Below are 19,075 nucleotides of genomic sequence, written 5' to 3'. Positions count from 1 at the left end.
GTTTAAGTTGACCCTTGTACTGTTTTTTTCATATGGGCAGACTTGTTTCCCTACCTTTCAGGGGGTTGCGGGCTGATTCATTCATGTCTGTAGTGGCTTTTTGACAGATGCTATAGAAAAGTAAAAAGACTCACTTTTCTGTAACAGATAAATTGCAGTGGCTTACAAGTCACTGCGGTGGCAGATGACCGCGTTGTTAGGCAAGTTTAAAAGGAAACTACATTGGGGAGGGAGGAAGGGGGCAGATGAATGCAGCCAAAAAGTCTGCAATGTTATCTTCTGCTTTTTTTATATCAATGCAGGGTGTGGTTTTTTTTTTTTGCTTCATCCCAGTCTCCCTCCTGCAGTTTTTTATTTGTGCAAAACCTACTTTCTCTACTGGAAGGTTTACTGGATTAAGGTCTACTGCAAGAGTGGGCCTCACTACATCCTCATTGTTGCTTTACCTTTTCTTAAAGGGGCAATGTCAAGCAGTTTAGGCTAAACTTGTAGGGCAGGACATGTACATGGAACAGGGAAGCAGGAAGAATGGGTCGGAAGGGCTTTGTTTTATCAGGCACCTACTAGCTACACGATGAGAGGGAAAAATAAAGGCCCTGGCTCCCAAGCAGGGACTAGGGATAGCACTGTGGTAGCAATGGTAGAGGGAGCTGGTTCTGTGATTTGGCTTTTCACCTGAGACTTAATCCTGGACACTGGGACTCTTGCATGTGGATCTTGGGTAGTAGGCTAGGTACTCTGGCTGTTAAAGCTCCAGCTACCCAAAGCACTTACGCAAGTCATAAGTGTCTGGCCACATTTCCAAGCCCTGTGTTTGGTGATGCCGGGGTGTGAATGAGTGGACAGGACTAGAAAGAAGTTGTGGAAGGAAGCACAAAGGAGAGAGGAAAATGTAGAGAACACCATGTAGGGAATGAAGAGAGCTGGTCCAGAAACAAGCCAAAATGATAATGGGGGGGGGGGAAGAGGAAATGAGCACTGAACACAGCTCTAGAAAACGTAGGCTCATCTGCTGTGGGAACATGATAGTGGCGTGAAGCTAGAAAGGGAAAGACCCAACTGTTACAAAATCAAGAGAGATGCCAGCTGCGTTCTAAAAAGAGGTGTTAATATGCAGTACGTTTATTGACAATACATTACAAGGAAGTATAGTCCCCAGTAAACAGCACAGGGCTGCTATATTCCTTTGAATTGCAGGAGATGTGGCTTTCGGGGTATATTCCTGTGAATGTAGCCCGCGGGCTGGATGTGGCCTGCGGCTCGTAGTTTGCCCACCTATGGGTTAGAAGCTGGTTAATGTGCTATGTAATATATCATAACCAATACAGATTCATAGCATAGGATAAATCATACAGCAGTAATGGACCAATTATCTAGTAGATATAGGTCAGAGGTTCTCAAACTGGGGGTCAGGACTCCTCAGGGGGTCGTGAGGTTATTACATGGGGGATTGTAAGCTGTCCGCCTCCACCCCAAGCCCCGCTTTGCCTCCAGCATTATAATGGTGTTAAATATATAAAAAGGTGTTATAAATTTAAAAGAGGGGGTTTCACTCAGGCTTGTTGTGTGAAAGGGGTCACCAGTACAAAAGTTTGAGAACCACTGACATAGATGCAGATTTTTTAAAAGTTACATAGGAACTTAGTGGGATTTTCAAATGCATCTAGGTGCTGGTAAGTGCCCAGGTGTCTAAATATTGTTACAAATTTGTCTCATAATTATTAACTGATAGCTATAGACAAAGGGATCACTCTGAGTAAATGTAGAGAGAGTCTAATTTGGGGTAACTTGCAGTTTTTCTATCCTCTTCATTGTGTCTGTTACTCCCGAGGAGGCCCTTAATTGATGTGATTGGACTTGCACTCACTAACCCTCCTTTCACATCATCTCTGAATTTGGCCTGTTGTGTCAAAATGACAAAATATTTTTGTTTAAAGTTTTCATGTTTTTTAAGCCAATCTCATGATTTGGGAGTGGCCGCATGACTTTTGGCAATACTGATGGCCAGTCTCAAACATTAAAAAATCATGAGTGAGGCCAGAGAAAATCATGAGATTGGCATAAAAAACACAAGAATTATAAAAATAATAAATACTGAGTTTTTTATTTGCCTTTATGACTACAGAAGTGTATCTATTTTAAAAAAATGAAATCTGAGTTTTTCATGCAATCACATAACTCCAGGAGGTGGGGTTTTCAGAAAAATACTAAATATTAGAAAACTTGTCTACATGATTCATCAATTCCAAAGACAAAAGGGTCCACTGTGATCATCTAGTCTGCCCTCCTGTATAACAGTATAACACCATCCCTAACGCTTCCCCAAAATATTTCCTAGACCCTATCTTTTAGAAAAGCATCTGATCTTTAGTGTGGACTGGAGAGATGTAAATTTTAGTCCACACTAGCGTGTTGTGCACTAACTGATCCTGCTGGTGTGCACAAAAAGTTTCCTAGTGCGTGTTAATGTAGACTTGTTTTAGACAGCACTACGCGCACAAGAGAACTTTTCATGCATGTCAGCAGGGCACATACGGGCCAGTTTGTGTGCAACATGCAAGTGCATTCTCAACTTTACACCCCTCCAGTGCGGACTAAAGCACCGTGTAGACAATCCCTTAGTCAAATTGTGAGAGTTGGCCACATTGGCAAAGCGGGTGTAAAACACTACCCAATCCTCTTATATCCCTACTGCACACGTGTAAATGACTAGGCAGTGGAGAATCCTCCCCACCCCCCTTTCTAGTGTGCACACGCTGCAGGTGAGTAGGGAGAGTTCAAACATCAAAAACCAGACTGAAAAACACCAGTCTATTTTTTTTTTAAGTCACAATTGGGGGGCAATCTCCTGCTTTTTTTGCACATGTGGGGTTGGCAATAGTGCATGCACACACTGCCTCATGGACATTCCCCTCTCGCACACTTGCTCCTTTACATCAGTGGTTCTCAACCAGAGGTATGCATACCCCTGGGGCTACACAGAGGTCATCCGGGGTACATCAACTCATCTAGATATTTGCCTAGTTTTATAACAGGCTACATAAAAAGTACTAGCAAAGAGAGCAATATAAAACGTTAGTGTTTTACTCAATCTACTATACACTGAAATGTAAGTACACTATTTATATTCCAATCAATTTATTTTGTAATTATATGGTAAAAATGAGAACATCAACAATTTTTCAGTAATAGTGAGCTGTGAAACTTTTGTATTTTTATGTCTAATTTTGTAAGGAAGTAGTTTTTAAGTGAGGTGAAACTTGGGGTATGCAAGACAAATCAGACTCCTGGAAGGAGTCTGGAAAGGTTGAAAGTCACTGCTCTCCATCACCCCCTTACATCTCTACCCCTCTTCCCCACTGCCTAACACACTCCAGTCTGATTAAACTCCAGCTGCCTGTGCACACTGGCTCCTCCTGACACCGTTTCCACACCCTTTGCCTAGCCCTTCCCCGTCCTCCAGCTCTCCTCTGGCCCACACATGCAATCCCCTTTCTCCTCACCCCCCCCCCCACACTACCCCTTCTCCTCACCCCCTCTCCTCACACTCACCTCCCACGCAGACTCCTTTCTCCTCACCCACTCCCCCCATACACTCACCCCTTTCTCTGCACCCACTCCCCTCACACTCACCCCCCCACACCCTCCCTTTCTCCTCACCCATTCCCCTCACACTCACCCTCCCCTCACATTCACCTCCCACGCAGACTCCTTTCTCCTCACCCACTCCCCCCATACTCACCCCTTTCTCTGCACCCACTCCCCTCACATTCACCCCCCCACACACTCCCCTTTCTCCTCCCCTCACATTCACCCCCCACACACACACTCCCTTTCTCCTCCCTCCCCTCACATTCACCCCCCCCACACACTCCCTTTCTCCCCCCTCACCTCACACTCACCCCCCACACTCCCTTTCTCTTCCCCCTCCCCTCACACTCACCCCCCCACACACTCCCTTTCTCCTCCCTCCCCTCACATTCACCCCCCACACACTCCCTTTCTCCCCCTCCCCTCACACTCACCCCCCACACTCCCTTTCTCTTCCCCCCTCCCCTCACACTCACCCCCCACACACACACTCCGTCTCTTCCCCCCCTCCCCTCACACTCATCCCCCCCACACACACTCCGTCTCTTCCCCCCTCCCCTCACACTCATCCCCCCCCACACACTCTGTCTCTTCCCCCCCTCCCCTCACACTCATCCCCCCCCCACACACTCTGTCTCTTCCCCCCCTCCCCTCACACTCATCCCCCCCCCACACACTCCCTTTCTCCTCCCTCCCCTCACATTCACCCCCCACACACACTCTCTTTCTCCCCCCTCCCCTCACATTCCCCCCCCACACACACTCCCTTTCTCCTCCCCCCTCCACTCACATTCCCCCCCCCACACACACACACACTCCCTTTCTCCTCCCCCTCCACGCTGCTCTCTGGATTGAGGAAGTGCTGGCGGCCCTGGCAGGCTGCGCACAGCCCCGCTTCCTCGCTCTCTTCTCTCCAGCCCTCCCCCGCGCCGAGCACCAGCAGCCCGAAAGTTGCTCCGGCCGGAGAAGCGGGAGGCGGCGTCCCAGAGCGGGGAGTCAGGACGCGCTGCCCCGGCCGCCCGCCCGTGGGACAGTGACAGGAGGTACCAGGGCTTCGCGGGGACCCCGCTGGGCTGCGTAGGGTTTCGCTGCTTCTGCTTCTTCCCCTTTGCAGCCTTATGGCTGCGAGAACGGACCTTGCAGGGTCCCCCCCCACCCCGCAGCAGGGCTCGGCACCGCCTCCCCTCGGCAGCGGGACCTGCCCCTCCGGGGAGGGGGAAGCCGGGGTCTCCCTAGTGATCCCCAGGCAGGGGGTTATAGGGCCCTCAGCACCATGGTATCGGAGCCCCCCCGTTCCTGGCTGCCCCTCCCCGGGCTGGGCACTGAGGTGGCAACCCACCCCTGCCGTCTCCCCGCAGTTGGAGGGGTACACACTGCATTGAAAACGGGCTGGGAAAAGGTCCTGAAGGCGCTTGTGCTGCCATAGAGAGGAGGGGTGTTTCCCCAGCCCGGGGCCAGGGCAGGCTCGTTCAAGGGCCACCGTGCCCAATGGGGCACCCTCCGCTCCGCCACTTTGCCAGGCCTGTGGCGAGCGAGGTGTCGCACCTACATAGCAGCCGAATAGTCATCTCTGAGGTTTGAAGCTACTGGGCGCTTGGCACTGTGGGGTGTGTGTGTGTTGGATGACTTGCAGTCAGGGCGGTGCAAGGAAGTTTCGTGCCCTAGGCGAAACTTCCACCTTGCGCTCCCATCTCCCCCAGTCCTGCGGCAGCTCTCCCTCCCCCCCCCCCCCCACGTAGGGTGACCAGATGTCCCGATTTTATAGGGATAGTCCTAATTTTTGGGTCTTTTTCTTATATAGGCTCCTATTACCCCCACCCCCACCCCCGTCCCAATTTTTCACACTTGCTGTCTGGTCACCCTACCCCCACGACAGCTCCCCACCTCTGCTCCACCTCTAATTCTCCTCCTCTCCCAGGCTTGTGGCGCCAAACAGCTGATTGGCGCCGCAAGCCTGGGAGGCGGGAGAAGTGGAGCAGTGACGGTGTGCTTGGGGAGGGGGTGTAGCAGAGGTGAGCTGGGGTGGGGAGCCCTGTGGCAGCTCCCCTTCTGCCCTGAGGCACCACCGTGGCAGCTCCCTGGCCTGGGGAGCCATGCGGCACCTCCCCACCCCAGCTCACCTCTGCTCCGCCTCCTCCCCGAGCACGCCGCTCCCACTCTAATTCTCCTCCCAGGCTTGCGGCGCCAAACAGCTGATTGGCACTGCAAGCCTGGGAGGCGGGAGAAGTGGAGCGGCAACCGCGTGCTCGGGGAGGAACACTGTAAAAAAAAAATTGGGGGCACCGCTTTTTGGCGCCCCCAAATCTTGGCGCCCTAGGCAACCGCCTAGTTCGCCTTAATGGTAGCACCGGCCCTGCTTACAGTTGCTGCTGCTCTTTTGTAATCCACAGTCAAAGGGACATCTGGGGATAACCACTTTTCTTACCTTTGTTCTGCAGAATTAGAGCTAGTTGAATGTCTTTAACTGCTATGGGTCTTTTTCAATGCAAAGTGGCTTTTGGACAAAGGATTAACATTTTGTCATGAAAATTTTTGTTTGAAAGTTTTCAGGTTTTTGTTGAAAAAACAAACTTTAGGCTTTTAATTTTTTTTTAATTAAAAAAAAAGTTGAAGAAAAGTTTGTTTTTGCCAAAATATTTTGGGGGTGTGTGTGCAAATCATTTCTTCACCCGCTCTCTTCAGAATTTTAAAGATCTAATTTATTTTTAACCATTTATCCTGGTCACATTATTTGCTTTTCACCTGCCCTGGAAGAGGAGACTATAATCGTGTGTTTCGCCTTTTGTTTATTCTGTATGTGTTCATATAGAATAATAAAGACAGGCAACATATTACATAGCACACAACTAGCCCAGATCCCTTTTCCTTACAGTCTAAAGCCCCAAGCTTCCAGACATTTAAGCATATGGTTAATTTTACTCATGGAAAAGCTCACATTGATATCACTAAGACTACTTATGTAAGTAAAGTTAAATACATGCATATGTGATTACAAGCTCAGAGGCTGTCTCAGTCTGGTGCTTAGGAGAAATTAAAGGGTGAGAAGAAGTTCACAAAAAGAAAACATTTCTATAGATATGGATTATTTGGGGACATTTTTAATAGAACCTAAATATGGGATCCATAAAGAAAATGTTTGGGTTAAATAAGTCATAAGCAGGAAGCTGTTGTCCTTTCCTGAAAGCTGGTGGTAGAAGGGAAATAACTTATATTAGCTTTAAGGAAAACCTTCCTTTTATACAATAACCATGACAACCACCATCAGGAAGCACTTTGGGGCTCCAGAACAGAAACACTTCACTTTTATAGTGCAGAGTTTTAATTATTATTATTATTATTAATATTACTTTCCGCTTATATAGACCTCTCAGCTGGTAATTTCAGAGTTCTTCATAAATAGTAATTAATCAAATGTTGTTATATGTCTGGAGGGAGATAAATAATATAACCACTTTGCAGATTTGGAAACCGATGCACACAGAATTTATGGGATTTGCTGAAGGTCAAACAGCATACCTGTGTCAGAGCGGGAAACAGAACCCAGGAGTCCTTGCTTTGACCACTAGCTCTCCCTCTCTCTGCTGCTATGACCAGTGATATAGTGTACAAATGCATTGTCACTTATCCCAAAACTTGAGAGAGATTCCCAATTTTGACATGTCACTTGCAGAGCACTTAAAAAAGTCCTCCACAAATGACTTAAGTTGAAAGATGCAGTGTAATGTCATGGTATTGTGACAATTGATTTAGTCACATGGGACATTAGGAGAAAGATGGCAATCCAGTAAAGAATGCAACAGGTAAAAAGGGTTAGCCTTGAATACAAACTCTCTTCTGGTTCCAACTTCTGTTTTTTTTTTTATCTTTCAATCATTCTTTATCTAAATAGGCACGGGGTACTTTATTTTTCACTCTGTCTGCATTTATTACATGTTATGAGCGATATTAGTGGCTGCCAGCAAGTCGTTGCAGGGCACTGGACTAGATGAGCTCTTGAGGTCCCTTCCAGTCCTATGATTCTATAGAAATAATTGGATTATTTTTTTCTGCACAGAGCTTCTGGTGATCCAAGACAGCTCAGGATACATTGGCTTCCTATAAAGACCGAAGATGGATTGCTATTTAGCAGGGATTTAGCACTAACAAAATGCCAAGAGACACATTCTCTCCTCATTGCATTGGTAGGTATTAGAGGTATGAATACCTCTTCTGAGTGTGACTATGTCCTGACACGAGCCCACAGTTGGTTTGTACCAGTGATGTTTCATCCACCTTCATGCTCCACAATATTACCTGTTGTGAATACCACTGACACCATCTCTGGCCTTGAATGTGGCATAACATTGTTTTCAAAGGCAGTGGTTTGAGCAAAGGACTCAAGATGCTATTCCAGTCTGCTTTTGACTTGGTGAGTAACCTCGGGCAAGTCATTGCACTTCTATGTGCCTCAATGTACTTACCTACAAAATGGGTCTGATACATTCACAGGGGTATTGTGAGGCTTAATGAATGTTTTTATGAAGTGCTTTAAGATCTTTGGATGAAAAAGACTGTGAATGCAAAATATTTTATACTATTTTATTTAAAAAAAATTGGCAGTAATTCCTTTAGCCTGTCTCTAAAAGTGAGCCATTTGTCTGCTAGTGAATCTTGAAAGAGAAGCTGGGCAGATGCTGAATGGAATCTAAATCTGCATTAAAATGTATTGCTCCCTGCTCTTAGTCCTGGTGAGAGGAATTTTGCAGAAACTACAGAATCTTGTGTAACACCAGCCTGTCTAATAGTCAATTAGTTTGTGCCCTGGAATGTATAATAACTATGTTAATGGAGTTAAAAGTTGAGTGTATGTATAAGTATCTTTAGGGTAGAAAGCATTATAGTGATGTTCTCCAAACCAACCATGACAAATCCAGGAAATTCAGGTTATATGTAAAAGAAATGCAAAGGTGTTAAGATATAGAAATGCATATGTAAAGCATCCAAACAACCTTAGCTCTGCCTTGTATTGAGACCATGCAATAATAATATAATTATGGTTAAGGCATTTTGTAGTCTCAGATTAAATGAAACTGATTTTTAAAGACATATTTCTCCCCCCCCCCCTTTGGTGTCACTATAGGGGACAGTGAAGGACTGTAGAATGGATTAGGAGTTCCTGAAATCATGAATGGGATGATTTTCAAATATCTAATGGGCACTAGGTTCAGAAAACAAAAATTACTGTTCAGTAAAGAACTTTTCCCCACAATTTCTGAAATTGTGCAAATGTGTGCCATTAATTGTACTGCAAAGAAATGCCACGTAAGACTGAATGTGTGCTGGAAAGAACTATTGAACTAGTCTCTGCTTTGCAAAAGAAGGACACATTCATGCTTGATGTAACTCAGTGGAGTTATGATCAAGATGAATTTGAGCTGCAATGTCAATCATTCAACCCTGTAGAAATGTCACACACAGTAAATCTTGGACTGCAGGCATTGGAAAGCAGAGAACCCCTGTGTTAATAGTTAAAATGACATGCTCCGTTATTTGGCATATATTTTTGCTATTTTAGTTTTCTTTTAAAAAACAAAACAAAACCCCCAACGTTGTTTGTCCAATCATCGTTGGGTGGTTTCACATGAAGTGACCCAAATTATCCCACAGTATTCTTGCCAGCAAGTTAAAAATTGGATTGGATGAATGGACTATAAAGTGGATAGAAAGCTGGCTAGATTGTCGGGCTCAGTGGGTAGTGATCAACAGATCAATGTCTAGTTGGCAGCCGGTATCAAGCAGACTGCCCCCAGGGGTCAGTCCTGGGGCCGGATTTATTCAACATCTTTATTAATGATCTGGATGCTGGGATAGATTGCACCCTCAGCAAGTTGGCAGATGACACTAAGCTGTGGGGAGAGGTAGATACGCTGGAGGGTAGGGATAGGGTCCAGAGTGACGTAGACAAACTGGAGGATTGGGCCAAAAGAAATCTGATGAGGTTCAACAAGGATAAGTGCAGAGTCCTGCACTTAGGGAGGAAAAATCCCATGCACTGCTACAGGCTGGGGACCAACTGGCTAAACCAGAGGTGGGCAAACTACAGCCTGCGGGCCACATCCGGCCCGCGGGACCCTCCTGCCTGGCCCCTAAGTTCCTGGCCCAGGAGGCTAGCCCCCCCTCCCCTGCTGTTCCCCCTCCCCCGTAGCCTCAGTTCACTGGGCCACCGGCGCAATGCTCTGGGCGGTGTGCAGAGATGTGGCCTGACCCGGTGCTCTGTGCTGCGCGGTGGCGTGGCTGGCTCCAGCCGGGCGGCACGGCTGCCTGTCCTGGTGCTCTGGGCGGTGCGGCTGTAGCACTGCCAGCCACCGGTGCTCCAGGCAGTGCGGTGAGCAGGCAGGGAGCAGGGGGAGTTGGATAGAGGACAGGGGAGTTCGGGGTGGTAGTCGGGGGTGGGGGTGTGAACAGGGGTCTGGGCGGTCAGAGGGCGGGGAACCGGGGGATTGAATGGGGACAGGAGTCCTGGGGGGGGCAGTCAGGAAGGGGGGGTTGGATGGAGGGGCAGGGGGCAGTCAGGAAGAAGGGGTGGTTGGATGTAGCAGGAGTCCCAGGGGGGGCAGTTAGGAATGAGAGGAGGGATTGGATGGTATGGTGGGGAGCAGTTAAAGGACAGGGTGAGGTGGATGGGGCAGGGGTTCCGGGGGAGCCGTCAGAGGACAGGGAACAGGGGATTGGATGGGGCAGAAGTCCCAGGGGGGCCATAAGGGGGCAAGAAGCGGGGCGGGGGGTTGGATAGGGGGCGGGGGCCGGGCCACGCTTGGCTGTTTGGGGTGGCACAGCCTCTCCTAACCGGCCCCCCACACAATTTCAGAAACCCAGTGTGGCCCTCAGGCCAAAAAGTTTGCCTGCCCTTGGGCTAAACAGGAGTTCTGCAGAAAAGGACCTGGGGATTACAGTGGATGAGATATGAGTCAGCAGTGTACCCTTGTTGCCAAGAAGGCCAAGAGCATATTGGGCTGTATTAGTAGGAGCATTGCCAGCAGACCGAAGGAAGTGATTATTCCCCTCTATTCAGCACTGGTGAGGCCATATCTGGACTATTGCATCCAGTTTTGGTCCCCCCACTACAGAAAGGATGTGGACAAATTGGAGAGAGTCCAGTGGAGGGCAACGGAAATTATTAGGGGGCTGGGGGCACTGGATTTACGAGGAGAGGCTGAGGGACTGGGATTATTTAGTCTGTAGAAGAGAAGAGTGAAGGGGGATTTGATAGCAGCCTTCAACTACCTGAACGGGGGTTCCAAAGAGGATAGAGCTCGGCTGTTCTCAGTGGCAGATGCCAGAACAAGAAGCAATGGTCTCAAGTTGCAATGGGGGAGGTCTAGGTTGGATATTAGGAAACACTATTTTACTAGGAGGGTGGTGAATCACTGGAATGGGTTACCTAGGGAGGTGGTGGAGGACTGGCATGGCATAGCATAGCAGAGCTCGGCCATGCCTCTTATCTGCTCCAATGATACCCCTTGCATTGGGAAAAGGGCCAGAGGTGCAGGGACTGGCTGCAGTATACATGCATCAGCAGAGAATGCAATTCTACCACAGAGAAACACTCTGCAGGGCACTTGCAGTTGGGTCACTGCTCTTTTCACCCACCTCAGTACACACAAGACATAACCCATCTAGTGACTCTGGCCCCGTTCTCTGTCTACAGGCTTACAAGGAGTATAATCCTGGGTCAGCCGCAATATAGACCATTAGAATTAAATGATCACTGCAATCGGATTTGTAAAATGGTGAACTTGTCAAATCAGACATGTGCATAGTAAGCAAACACCGACTGGCTAGTAGAATTTACCTTGTCTAATTCCAAAGCAGGTCAATCACATTGTTATTGGCTCGAGCAGGTACTCCCACAAGCTGTAACAGAATTTACTGGCAACCAAGGAGCACCCCAAAATGCATTTCCTAGCTTTGAAAGCATCAAAAAATGCCATTCAATATGACCTTTAAAATCGAACATGTCAATGATCCACATAGCCTTAGGGCGAGCAGTAGCTGGAATGGGCATTTGGTCCTTGTTGTCAGACGAGCTCCACAAAGTGGGGATCACTAGAAATTGCATTTGTCTGTATGGATGTAAAATAGGACCAGACTCAAACATCTGCATAGAAACAAATCACTTGCCATTCACAGATTTTGTAACGCATTGCCAACTTGACTTAAAGTCCTGTGAAATGAAGGAGGAATGTGAGGAAGCTGAATGTAGATCAGTTGAAGGATGAGTGTATTTTTTACTGCCCTTGCTCTTAAACCCCAATTCAACAAACCACCTCTAGTTAGTAAAGCACTGAAGCATCTGCTTAGGTCTCATTGACTTTAATGGCACTTAAGCACATACTTCATGTTAAGCACATGCTTAAGTACTTTGCTGAATTGGGGGGCCTCCTTTCATACCTTTGATGGCACGCAGCAGACATGAAAAAAATGGATTAAAATCAGATCTTTTCAGTGATGCTCTGTTACATTATTGAAATAATTTACATACTGAAAGTGAAAGCAGAAAATAAAGGAACAAAGTATGCTAGTTGTGTGCATACTGTCTAACAGCAGTGTTAGACAGAAGACTTTTAAAAAGAGAGAAAATTTCAGAGACTCAACTTTAAACAGGTAAGAACTTCAAAATTCCCTCGGAGAGTGAGACAATCAATGCCCTGGTCATTGCTAATTTTGCAGGGCGGTTAAAAGAAACGAACATTTTGTAGCTCGCAGAAATTGAATATGGCTCCTTGGATATGTTCCTGCAAAATGTTTATTTTGCAATGAAATCCTTGTGCATTACTGGTCTAGATACAAAGTTTGTCCTCTTCTTTTCCCCTTGTATTCTTTCCTTCCAGAGAGGATTTCCCCTTTTTGGTAACCAGATCAGTATTTGTTGGGGATAATACGGAGTTTCTCAAGTGCACTCTTAATGGGATCCACAATTTCTGCTTAGATTTCGACTTCTTTTGTGACTAAAGATGGTTCTGAAGTGGAATTTCTTTAGGAATTTTCAAGAATTCCCTCCAACAGGGATACACCACTTCAGTGCTCAGCCTTACGCTCGTCCATTGAGAGTCTGAAACGGGATCTGCAATCCTTATCCAAAATATCCCTGCTCTGACTGTAGTCGCTTTAGTAGTTTTGGCTGAGAGAAATTGAGACTAGCCCCCTTTTTTAATGTGGAGGCATTGTCAGGCTATATTGTTGATTCACACTATGGGTAGCTAAAGTATTCTATAATAAATTGTATTTACAGTGGCATGAAATGAATGCACTTTTGCAAGATAATGTCTAGAGAAGCACGTTTTGTATGTGCAGAGGAATAAACATCTTGCAGTTCCTGCGCTGGGATGATTTATGGTTTCTGCTTTTTTTTTTATTTTATTTTTTTAAAGCAGGGCAGATGGTGTTTCTTCATGACTGTGACAACTGGCAGTGACTCTCCAATCCTGCACCTGGAGAGAGGTCGTTTGACTTTGACAACACTATTTAATTTTAAATGCTGCAGAAAGTTGGCTTATTGAAACTACACAACTACAACCCAGAATGTACTGGTGCGTGGGAACTGAGGAATCCGCTGTTAGCAGAGAGTGCAACATGGAGCCCCAAAATGGTAAATGGAACAGCTTTTTCTTTCCTATTTGGAGCAGCAGTAAATATTTAGGCTTTGATTTTTGAAGGTGCCCAAGGGACTTAGGTGCACAGCTCCCATTGGAATTCAATGAGATTTAAACACCTAATTCCCTTTAATTGCTTTGAAAATCCAAGACCATATCTTCAAGAATCTACAAAATGTAACAGTTAATTTTACTTGCAAGATGAAAGACATGTATCTATTAATAAAGACAGGTTTCAGAGTAGCAGCCGTGTTAGTCTGTATCCGCAAAAAGAAGAACAGGAGTACTTGTGGCACCTTAGAGACTAACAAATTTATTAGAGCATAAGCTTTCGTGGACTACAGCATCCGAAGAAGTGGGCTGTAGTCCACGAAAGCTTATGCTCTAATAAATTTGTTAGTCTCTAAGGTGCCACGAGTACTCCTGTTCTTCTTTTTATTAATAAAGAAGGAACTGCATTCCTTACAAGTGGAACTAGTCAATATTTCTATCACATACTATTGATTCAAAAATGTGTTACAAGGTTCTTAATTTTTAGCACATGAGTACAGATGTGCTGCCAGCTATTGATGCAGTATGTGCTCAGGGTACCAAAGCTTTTAAAATCAGAGCATCATTCCTAAGGCTGAACAGATCCTGCTCCTATTGTACTATGGGCTTTGATTCAGCAATTACTGATGATTTAATGTTAAAAATCCAAAGCATGGATTAGAAGGTTTGTGTTTATATAATAATATTTTGAATCCATAGGTAGAAATCCTTCTTTAAAAGGAGATGTATGTTTCAGGTTAGTTTCTGTTGGTGTGATAATTTCTTCTTCAAATATTATTTGTTGCCAAAATTGTCAGTCACAGGACAATAACGTTAATTTTCTCCAAGTCAAAAACAGTTATGTCTCAGCAACAAGAACGGGTCTTTGGCTTATTATATTAGTGTTTTCCCCCATAATAAACAATTCATAAGGAGGCAGTCTTTGCGTTAGAAGTGTGGGATGAAGGTGTTTCTGACGCTGGGTAGTGAGTAAGCAGAGCTCAGAAGAGCCTAATGTTTTAGCAACCTTATTTTGGATTTTATCAGCAAGTATGAAGCAATGCCTGATATTTTCTTCAGGGGCCTTTTTACCTTTATCAAAGACATTTCGCACCAGTGTCACACAGAGCTCCGGGAACTCCTTTCCTTTCCCCGTATGTATTATGGTTATTTTGTGGTGGCTTTTTTTTCTATATTTAAAGCTTTATCTTTGTACAGTGATCAGGAACTCTTGGGAATAATGATTAAATCTGGTATATGCCTTAATCTGTTAATTGTATGTCTAAACTCTCTTTCTGGAAATCTGAATTCATTTCTGTTGGCATACTAAATTATAAACCATGAGAAGAATTTTAATCTGCTGTAACGATTAGCAGACTTTAATGGATTACCAACAGTTTTAGCCTGTAATGCTGATTTGGCAGATTTTTCTCAGTGTTTCAAAGAGAAGGTAAATAAACCAATTTGTCTGTGCGTAAATAATGAGGTGGGAAGGGGAAAAAAAGCTATAAACTGTTTTTCTATTTAATAGCAGCTGGCTTCATGGAAATTCTTATATTGCTTTGTTGTATAAAATGTGCGGTAAGTCAATAACATGTAGTGTACAAAGCATACCAGTATAACCACTATACATACAGTTGTGTGTGTAAGAAATTGTATGTGATGGCCATGTGGTATTGAGGTTAGGTTTTCAATCATGTACTACTTCAGAAAGTTTGCTCCCTATGCGTATGCTGTAGGTGTTTAAACTTATTTTGGTCCAGGATTGCATAGTTTCTTCCAAGGATGAATGATGTCAGCTAGTCAGTCCACTCCTTAGATTAGATGGTCCTTGCTTGCCATTTGGATTTACTTACCTAACTTGAATGCTGGAATGTGAGTCATTAAACCTTCACATGTGAATATATTGTTTTCATGCTTTTCATGCGGATGGTGTCCGCTGCTTTCATTGTGCAGAACCACTGGGAATAATAATAGGCCATAGCATCTCATCTGTAAATATCAGGGATTCCCGTAACACTAGGAGACCCTAGAGGTATTTCTTGTAGTCCTATCACCTTATGCTGGGATCCAATCAGCTCTCACAAGCAGAGCAGGGCAGGTCTGGTCAGTATATGAATGTGTGGCTTCTCACACATAGTGAAATGGTGTTTGTGGCTCAGTAACTGGCTACTGCATCCAGGAGGATATTGGAGGCCGTGTGCTGCTGAAAGCCCCTTCCCTTAGATGAGAAATAACACTTGAGTTCTGATCACTTACCAGCCTTACAATCCTAGGCCACTTTTCATGAAAGCTGAGGATCTGCCCCAATGTTCAGCTGGAGCATATTGTCCTAGCTATGTTGACTTCAGTGTTACACCAGCTGAGAATCTCTCCCATTCTGTCTACCTAAGTTCCCCCTGCAGTTTCAACTTAGTATGTTATTCCTGCCCTAACTTGTATGCTAGTTTTGTGTCCAGCTAAAATTCTGCTCTACTCCAGCTGTGAGGTAGCTGCATTTCAGTGGTATGTGAAGTGTCCCTATATATCCTTTGCTGCCTCACAGGGATGTCGCTAAGCTTAATCAGCTAATGTCTGTAAAGCACAATGGGTTCCTCAAGTGCAGAGTAATATATATTGTTTTTTCAGCTGTGTAAATAATTGACTCGCCCCTACCCCACCTCTGCTTCCCCTCCCTATTACATATTAAGATCATGCTTATTAAAATGAAGCATTGTGACCCGTATGGGGCGAGTGTAGGGATAGGAGGGATATTCCTGCCTTTTGTGAAGCAAAAGATCTTCACCCTTATTGAAAAGTTCTTTAGCACTTAATAGAGATGAAACCAAATGGGATTTTGCAGCAATTCAATAGGGTTCTAAAGAAGTTACTCTACAAATTATATAATGAGAATGAGTTCCTTTCTAGGGTGTTTTTTTTTTAATTTTATAGAATTTTGTAGCAGGGATATAATTCTCTATTAAATTCTACGGGATGGTTCAAGAAAGCTACAGAAAGGTAATCACTGTTTATTGAATTCATCAGGGCTCTCCTTTGAAAAATACTTAGTGACACCTCTAAGTTGGTGAAGCTTGTCTAGGTGCAATGGCAAATGTGGTCTTGAACCCCAGAGTGGTCAGGATAGCTCTGTGTGATGGTTTCTAAGGGGAATTGGGCCACACTACAAAAACATGAAGAGAGTCTCTTCCTTGGTTTCAGTAATGATTAAAGTAAAGAAAGAATAATTATCACTATTATAATACTTTTTTATTTCCATACCAGCTTTACAAAAATTAACTAAACACGTACAACCCCCACTGAGACAAATCTGTACAGTAAAAGGATCACGCTGCCCACCACTGGAATTCAGCAGCTCTCCAATAGCACAGAGACGCATTGCATCACGGTATAGGATAGGAGCTGAAGAAAAAAGAACATAAATTTGCCCTGCAGATTTAGGTGGCCAGAGTGTAATTACGTGAGTTGGAATTTAGAGCAGACCATAGGTTTAATGCCCTTATGTCTCTTGAAAAATGCAAGAAGATCTTTGATTGAACACGTGTGGCCCAATCCACCCTTTGTATTTCACCTGAAAGATAGCATCCCTGTCTTTACAGAGGCTCCTGCAACCATGCTGGGCCATTAATTCGGTACTGAGGGCTGGTCTACAAAGTTAGGTTGACCCAACTACATCGCTCAAGGGTGTGAAATATCCACAACCCTGAGTGACCTAGTTAATCTGACCTAACCCCTGGTGTAGACAGTGTAGGGTTGATGGGCAGGTGGATTAACCAGTATGATGGGAGAAGCCATCCTGCCACAATAGTGAGTGTCTACACTGAAGCACTGTGGCAGTGCTGCTGCATTTTAAGTGTAGACACAGCCCGACTCAGATGAAAATGAGCTGCCTGTGCTTCACCAACACCACGTCCTGCATCATGGAAAAGTCTTTCCTGTAGGTCTCCCATCCAAGTCATGACCCACCCTGACCTTGATTCGCTTGTAAGATCTCACAGCATCATTTTAATTGGCTTCCTCATGAAGTAGTTAACTCTACAAAGCAATTTCTTGTAGAAAATTTCACAAGTCATTAGATAGTAACTACGTTTGGTTACTTAGTAGCAGCATAAGCCATATTTGAACTGCTATCCAAAGGCCCCCTTCTCCATCTCTGCTGTATTTGCATTGGGGGGTCAGATTTGCAAATGTGGAAGAGAGACTTGGGTGCCTTAAGCAGCCTTTGGCTCAGCCCTGGTCATAGTGGGTAGGTGCCCACATCACTACCGGCCCCCTCACTAATAGCCTCTGAGAGGCGGGAGGCTGAGCTGTCCTCTCACGCTGAAGCACACTGATGAGGGATGGGAGGGTGAGAGAGAGAGAGAGGGAGAGTTTACACTGTTTCTGCCCATGCTGTTTCTTTTTTGTGCAAACTTAAACCACTAGTTCTGTTAGTCTGGCACCAACTTTAAATCAGTTTAGAAAATAAAAGTCCACAGCAGCAGCTAGTGACTGCCTCCTAGCAATAAAAATAGCCGAAGTCCACATAACACTGGGCGTTAACATATATGATGCCTCCAGATTAGATCTTTGTTTTTATTTCTGGAAAATTCTGCCTGGTTGACTGTTTCCTTTAATGTTGAGGGCAGGGACTTGCAGTTATTACTGTGAATGTTTTATTTTTTTGTTTATAAATCTTTACTGCTGAATGATAGAGGAGAAAGGGAGGGCAGAAACAGGCTTTGAAGTTCCATTAACAGTAGCTGATTTAAGTTGTCACGGAGTCCCCGGGCGAGGCTCTGGAACTGCTCCCTACGAAGCCAGTCAGGACTCTGGTGAAGTCTCCTCTCTGTGAGCAGACTGTCTTCAGGGCAAGAAGCTCACACGGCTTCCACCTTTCTGGGTCTGACCTTTGGAGCATTCAGCATCCTCTGCCTCTCCATGCGCTTCCCACAGCGAGTCTGCCCAAGTGGGGTCCTGGGGAAGCCAGAGGGTCCTGCCCCCCAACTTTGCAGTCAGACGTGACTCTTAGCCAGCCAGTAAAACAGAGGTTTATTAGATGACAGGAACACAGTCTAAAACAGAGCTTGTAGGTACAGAGAACTGGACCTCTCAGCCGGGTCCATTTTGGGGGGCAGTGAGCCAGACACCCACATCTGCACTCACTCCACGTCCCCAGCCAGCTCCAAACTGAAACTCTCCAGCCCCTCCTCTCTCGCCTTTGTCTCTTTCCCCGGGAAAGGAAGTCACCTGATCTTTGTTCTCCAACACCTTCAGTTTGCATCTTTGCAGAGGAGGTGCCCAGGCCATTAGTTGCCAGGAGACAGAGTGCCAGCCATTCTCTGTGTAGACAGTATCACAGGGGCCTTTTTGGGCTCTGCAACAATTATACACCCTGATCCCCCCCACCTAGATACCTAAGAAATGCATAGGGGAAACCGAGGCAGCCACACAGTATTCAGAGAAAACATTAAGAACATTCCCACTTCGTCACATAAATGTTCTCAGTGTAATGTTTTACAAGATCGAGTTATGCCAGCAAAAAGGTGTCATGGTTATAGCACAGGACTAGGGGTCAGGGCACTGTCATTCTAGGCCCAGCCATGTCATGATGCACTGAATAGCCTTCAGCAAAAGGCTCACAGTTTCTCTCAGCTTCCCCATCTAGAAGACAGGGTAATGACAGTAACCTGCCTCAGGTTGGTGTTGTGAGGATGAATTGGACACACTTGGGGTGGGCAATGCGCTATAGAAGCACTGTGTGTGGCGTTAGTTTGAAGTTTATGGTATAGAAATGAGAATAAACGAATCTTGAACTTTTTTTCTTCCTGCTTCTGAATCTGAGG

At 45.4% G+C, this 19,075-nt stretch overlaps 1 protein-coding gene across 2 annotated transcripts in view; it reads left to right on the top strand.

The window, feature by feature from the left end:
* Positions 1-4,468: 4,468 nt before the first annotated feature.
* The window catches only part of LRRK1 (leucine rich repeat kinase 1), a 112,857-nt gene continuing 98,250 nt past the window's right edge, over positions 4,469-19,075 (top strand). The window contains exons 1-3 of one of the 2 annotated variants that reach the window (XM_054042677.1): positions 4,469-4,634; positions 7,646-7,772; positions 13,005-13,219. In XM_054042677.1, the coding sequence (XP_053898652.1) occupies positions 13,153-13,219 (67 nt within the window). In that variant the 5' untranslated portion in view covers positions 4,469-4,634; positions 7,646-7,772; positions 13,005-13,152. Of the gene's footprint in view, positions 4,635-7,645; positions 7,773-13,001; positions 13,220-19,075 lie in introns of both variants that reach the window. The other variant, XM_054042676.1, reaches the window with a different exon arrangement.

This window comes from Malaclemys terrapin, chromosome 10 (assembly GCF_027887155.1).
Source record: "Malaclemys terrapin pileata isolate rMalTer1 chromosome 10, rMalTer1.hap1, whole genome shotgun sequence".
Lineage (NCBI taxonomy): Eukaryota > Metazoa > Chordata > Testudines > Emydidae > Malaclemys > Malaclemys terrapin.
Note: the sequence above shows the minus strand (reverse complement) of the source record. Positions and strands in the feature narration are given on the sequence as shown.